Source organism: Bombina bombina, chromosome 2, assembly GCF_027579735.1.
Source record: "Bombina bombina isolate aBomBom1 chromosome 2, aBomBom1.pri, whole genome shotgun sequence".
NCBI classification, from domain to species: Eukaryota; Metazoa; Chordata; class Amphibia; order Anura; family Bombinatoridae; genus Bombina; species Bombina bombina.
Window position 1 is genome coordinate 357183075 of NC_069500.1, and position 6604 is coordinate 357189678.

At 42.6% G+C, this 6604-nt stretch overlaps 1 protein-coding gene across 1 annotated transcript in view; it reads left to right on the plus strand.

The window, feature by feature from the left end:
* CFAP251 (cilia and flagella associated protein 251) overlaps positions 1-226 on the plus strand; it is a 175866-nt gene extending 175640 nt beyond the window's left edge. The window contains exon 22 of the mRNA XM_053699764.1: positions 90-226. Within this exon, the coding sequence (XP_053555739.1) occupies positions 90-226 (137 nt within the window). The remainder of the gene's footprint in view (positions 1-89) is intronic.
* The last annotated feature ends 6378 nt before the right edge of the window (positions 227-6604 follow it).

Below are 6604 nucleotides of genomic sequence, written 5' to 3' on the forward strand. Positions count from 1 at the left end.
ATGTAATATTTTACTTAGGAATAATTAAAATGCATTACCAATTATAATTTATTTTCATTTATTTAACCATGTTCAAATGTTTGTTCTAGGTGCAGCAGAATTGTTTGAACAAGAAATCCCAGAAGAAATCACAACACATATGTTTACCGCTGAAATTCTTGGCTTACCTATTCATACAGTAGAGTCTTATGAAGAACACCCTGCAACTGATCTGGTTTTATCTTAGCCAACATAAATTTGTATTATTATAATAATAATAATTATTATTATTTTCACTCAATTATTTTAACACGTAAACTGAATATCAGTTCCATTAAGCAAAATTGACTAATGGGTACATAGTTCTCCCACAGGAGAGTTAGAAACATACAGAAGTCAAACGTCAGACGCTCCTGTCCTTCCTCCACTCGCTAGCATCATTTTCAGTTTTACTTGTTTGATAAATGATATCAAATATATAATACTGACTAATAGCGGTAGTAGCTAAACACTCTACTCAAATCAGAGAATCAGATTCATTTAAACAATCATTTAACAGGAAGGTGGAAGCTGCACCCAGAAACCATTTTGAGCTAACTGGGTAATGATATTGTTATTAAATGACTACAACTTGTTGGAGGTGTGTGATTGTTAGGTTAGGGATTTTGCTCATTCTTTATTAGTGTAAAAGTGCTTTAAAAAGTACTTTAATTGATTAAACTCTATGTGTCCCTGTTTGGTGATGGGGGTAATTTTAGTGTATTTTTCATCTGTTCAAAACCAATGTTACATTCTAAACACATTCTAAAGTGTTGTCTGGGGTTTATCAAGTCCTTTTAGATGTTGAATTCAAAAACTCCTTTATTTAAATCCAAGGGTGAGATATTGGGGCATATCTATCAAGTTCCGGATAGAGCTTGAGGCCCTGTGTTTCTGGCAAGCCTGCAGGCTCGCCAGAAACAGCAGTTATGAAGCAGCGGTCTAAAGACCGCTGCTCCATAACCTGTCCGCCTGCTCTGAGCAGGTGGACAGACATCACCGCAATTCAACCCGATCGAGTATGAGCGGGTTGATTAACACCCCCCTGCTGGGGGCCGCGAGTCTGCAGGGGGCGGCGTTGCACCAGCAGCTCTTGTGAGCTGCTGGTGTAATGCTGAATTACGGAGAGCGCATTGCTATCCGTATTCAGCGAGGTCTGGCGGACCTGAACCGCACTGTCGGATCAGGTCCGCCAGACTTTGTTAAATAGGGGCCATTGGCTTTTTATTAGTCACTCTACGTTAATGGGACAGTCTACACCAACATTTTTATTGTTTAAAAAGATAGATATCACTTTTACAACTCATTACCCAGCTTTGCACAACCAACATTGTTATATAAATATACTTTATAACATTAAAACCTCTATATTTCTGCCTTTTTCTAAGCCACTACAGACAGCCTCTTATCACATGCTATTTCATCCTTTACTTGTGGCAAATTATCCTCCTGCTAACAGGAAGTGGCAAAGAGCACCACAGCAGAGCTGTCTATATAGCTCCTCCCTTGACTCCACCCGCCAGTCATTCTCTTTGCCTACTCTAAGTAATAGGAAGGGTAAAGTGAAAGAGGTGATAAAATCTTCGTTTTTATTTTCTTCAAGCAAGACTTTTTTATTTTAAATGGTACCGGTGAGTGCTATTTTTTCCCAGGCAGCAGATGGATGAAGATTTCTGCCTGGAGACTGATGATCTTAGCAGTTGTTACTAAGATCCAGAGTAGGTCCCACAGAATGGCTGAGGAGTACTTAAGAAACTTCAGTGTGAGGAACGTTTTTTCATGCTACAAGAATTGAGGTATGTTCAGTAATTTTTCCTGGAGAGACTGTGTTATTTCAGAATTGGCTGACAGCATCCCCATGAGGGAAGGGGTAAGCAGTAATCCTAATGTATAGAGAAGGGTATTACTGGACCTGTATGTTGGGCTGTAAAAAATGGTTGACACTGATAACATGATGTTTGTGGGCAAACGATTCTATGATGGGAGATAAAATAACGTTTTTTGTGGACAAACGTTTTCATTTATTTTGGTAATGGAGGGTACACATGGCTTTATTTAGACTTGGGTATATGAACCCACATGGCTAGGTTTTTAGACCGCTCTGGTGCGGTTATTGTTTAAGGCTGTGAGACATCGAGGTAGATGTGCGGGGCCTATTTTTGCGCCTCAGTTGCGCAGTTGTATTTCCCCATGCAAGCAGCACGCTCCATCTCCGGTGGGCCTTTCAGGAAGGTTTGGGCCTAATCGAAGGGTTAATCCGATTTTGCAGACGCGTGAGGGCAGGTAGGCGCCACAGCAGGGCTGTGGCGAGGTGCAGGTTTTTTTTTTTTTGCTTAATTATAACGTTTTTGGTATAACGTTTTTTGTCCTTAAGGGTTAAGTATTCCTTTTCTTGTGGTGCAATCTTAGCTGGCAAGTTGGGATACATTTATCATAAAATTGAGATCATTTTATTGTTTTAAAGCAGTTTTGGAAAAAAAAAAAAAAAAAAATTCTCTTAAAGGCGCAGTACCGTTTTTTGAGATTGTTATTTTTTTCACAAAATAAAGTGTTTTCAAGCCTGGTTGTGGTCATTACTAGCCTGTTTTAACATGTCTGACATTGAGGAAAGCCAATGTTCCATTTGTTTAGAAGCCATTGTGGAACCCCTACTTCAAATGTGTCTCTCATGTACTAAAAGGGCCTTACATTGCAAAGAACATATTTTAGCTGATAAAAGTATGTCTCAAGATGATTCTCAGTCAGAAGAGAATCAGGTTATGCCATCTACTTCTCCCCAAGTGTCACAACCTTTAACGCCCGCCCAAGCGACACCAAGTACTTCTAGTGCGTCTAATTCTTTCACCCTGCAAGATATGGCTGCAGTTATGTCTACTACCCTTACAGAGGTATTATCTAAACTGCCAGGTTTACAGGGTAAGCGCAGCAGGTCAGGTATTAGAGTAAATGCTGAGCCCTCTGATGCTTTATTGGCCATCTCCGATGTACCCTCACAGTGTTCTGATTTGGGGGTGGGGGAATTGCTGTCTGAGGGAGAGCTTTCTGATTCAGGAAAGATGTTCCCTCAAACAGACTCATATGTGACGGCCTTTAAGTTTAAGCTTGAACACCTCCGCTTGTTACTCAGGGAGGTCTTAGCGACTCTGGATGATTGTGACCCCATTGTCACCCCGCCAGAGAAACTGTGTAAAATGGATAAATATCTAGAGGTCCCTACTTACACTAATGTTTTTCCAGTCCCTAGAAGAATTTCGGACATTGTTACTAAGGAATGGGATAGACCAGGCATTCCGTTCTCTCCCCCTCCTACTTTTAAGAAAATGTTTCCCATATCTGACACCATTCGGTATTTGTGGCAAACGGTCCCTAAGGTGGAGGGAGCTATTTCTACCCTGGCTAAGCGTACAACTATACCTATTGAGGACAGTTGTGCTTTCAAAGATCCTATGGATAAAAAATTAGAAGGGCTTCTAAAGAAGTTGTTTATTCATCAGGGTTTTCTTCTGCAACCTATAGCGTGCATTGTTCCAGTAACTACTGCAGCCGCTTTTTGGTTTGAGGCTCTAGAGGAGTCTCTTAAGGTTGAGACCCCATTAGATGATATTTTGGATAGAATTAAGGCTCTCAAGCTAGCAAATTCCTTTATTACAGATGCCGCTTTCCAAATGGCTAAATTAGCGGCTAAGAATGCAGGCTTTGCCATTTTAGCACGTAGAGCGTTATGGCTTAAGTCATGGTCTGCTGATGTGTCATCTAAATCCAAGCTTTTAGCTATTCCCTTTAAGGGTAAGACCCTATTCGGGCCTGAACTAAAGGAGATCATTTCTGACATTACTGGAGGTAAAGGTCATGCCCTTCCTCAGGACAAGACGGTTAAAATGAGGACCAAACAGAATCATTTTTGTTCCTTTCGAAACTTTAAAGGCAGTCCCTCTACTTCCTCATCAGCCTCCAAGCAGGAAGGGAACTTTGCTCAATCCAAGTCAGTCTGGAGACCTAACCAGACCTGGAATAAAGGTAAACAGGCCAAGAAGCCCGCTGCTGCTACCAAAACAGCATGAAGGGGCAGCCCCCGATCCGGGACCGGATCTGGTAGGGGGCAGACTTTCTCTCTTCGCTCAGGCTTGGGCAAGAGACGTTCAGGATTCCTGGGCATTAGAAATTGTGACCCAGGGGTATCGTCTAGAATTCAAGGATTCTCTCCCAAGGGGGAAATTTCATCTTTCACGTTTGTCTGTAAACCAGACAAAAAGAGAGGCGTTCTTAAGCTGTGTAGAAGACCTATATGCCATGGGTGTAATCTGCCCAGTTCCAAAATTAGAACAAGGGCAGGGGTTTTACTCCAATCTGTTCGTGGTTCCCAAAAAAGAGTCCCATCATTCAAGATGGAGACCATACAAACAATTTTACCAATGATCCAGGAGGGTCAATATATGACCACCGTGGATTTGAAGGATGCGTATCTTCATATTTCTATCCACAAAGATCATCACCAGTTCCTCAGGTTCGCCTTCCTGGACAAACATTACCAGTTTGTGGCCCTTCCTTTTCGGGTTGTCCACAGTTCCCAGAATTTTCACAAAGGTGCTAGGGTCCCTTCTGGCGGTTCTAAGGCCACGGGGCATAGCAGTGGCGCCCTATCTGGACGATATTTTGATTCAAGCCTCAACTTACCATCTAGCCAAATCTCACACGCACATCGTGTTGGCTTTTCTAAGAACTCACGGGTGGAAGGTGAACATAAAAAAGAGTTCACTTATTCCTCTGACAAGAGTTCCATTGCTAGGAACTCTGATAGACTCGGTAGACATGAAAAATTTTCTGACGGAGGTCAGAAAATCAAAGATCTTAACCACTTGCCGAGCACTTCATTCCATTCCTCGGCCATCAGTGGCTCAGTGTATGGAGGTAATTGGACTAATGGTAGCGGCAATGGACATAGTTCCGTTTGCTCGCTTACATCTCAGACCACTGCAGCTGTGCATGCTCAGACAGTGGAATGGGGATTATGTGGATTTATCTCCGCGGATAGATCTGGATCTAGAGACCAGAGACTCTTCATTGGTGGTTGTCACAGGATTATCTGTCCCAGGGAATGTGCTTCCGCAGGCCAGCATGGGTCATAGTGACGACGGACGCCAGCCTTTTGGGCTGGGGTGCAGTCTGGAATTCCCTAAAGGCTCAGGGTGTGTGGACTCAGGAGGAGTCCCTACTACCAATAAATATTCTGGAACTGAGAGCGATATTCAACGCGCTTCAAATTCATAAGATTCCAGTCGGACAATATCACGACTGTAGCATATATCAATCATCAAGGGGTAACAAAGAGTTCTCTAGCGATGATGGAGGTTTCCAAAATAATTTAATGGGCAGAGACTCACTCTTGCCATCTATCAGCAATATATATCCCAGGAGTGGAGAACTGGTAAGCGGATATTCTAAGTCGGCAGACTTTTCATCCGGGGGAGTGGGAGCTCCATCCGGAGGTGTTTGCAAAATTGATTCATCAATGGGGCACACTGGAATTGGATCTGATGGCATCTCGTCAGAATGCCAAACTTCTTTGTTACGGGTCCAGATCAACGGATCCTCAAGCAGTACTGATAGATGCTCTAGCAGTACCGTGGTTGTTCAACCTGGCTTATGTGTTTCCTCCTTTTCCTCTCCTACCAGAATCAAACAGGAGAGGGCTTCGGTAATCTTGATAGCGCCTGCGTGGCCACACAGGACTTGGTATGCAGACCTGGTGGAAATGTCATCTCTGCCACCGTGGAAACTGCCACTGAGACATGACCTTCTCATTCAGGGTCTGTTCCAACATCCAAATCTAGTTTCTCTCTTGATTTTATCTAAGCGGGGATTCTCTGAGTCTGTCATTGATACCTTGATTCAGGCTCGAAAGCCTGTCACTGGGAAGATTTACCATAAGATATGGCGTAAATATCTTTATTGGTGCGAATCCAAAGGCTACTCATGGAGTAAGATCAGGATTCCTAGGATTTTGTCCTTTCTCCAAAAAGGATTGGAGAAGGGGCTATCAGCTAGTTCCTTAAAGGGACAGATTTCTGCTTTGTCTATCTTACTACACAAGCATCTGGCAGATGTCCCAGACGTTCAGTCGTTTTGTCAGTCTTTGGTTAGAATTAAGCCTGTGTTTAAACCTGTTGCTCCGTCATGGAGTTTGAATTTAGTTCTTAATGTTTTTCAAGGGGTTCCGTTTGAACCCATGCATTCCATAGATATTAAACTTCTATCTTGGAAAGTTCTGTTTTTAGTTGCTATCTCTTCTGCTCGAAGAGTTTCTGAGCTATCTGGGTTACAATGCGACTCGCCTTATCTTATATTGTATTCTGATAGGGTGGTTTTGCGTACTAAACCTGGATTCCTTTCTAAGGTTGTTTCAAATAAGAATATTAATCAGGAAATTGTTGTTCCTTCTCTGTGTCCTAACCCTTCTTCTAAGAAGGAGCGTCTGTTACATAACTTGGACGTGGTTCGTGCCTTGAAGTTTTACTTGCAAGCGACCAAGGATTTCCGTCAAACATCTTCTCTGTTTGTTGTCTATTCTGGAAAGCGTAGAGGTCAA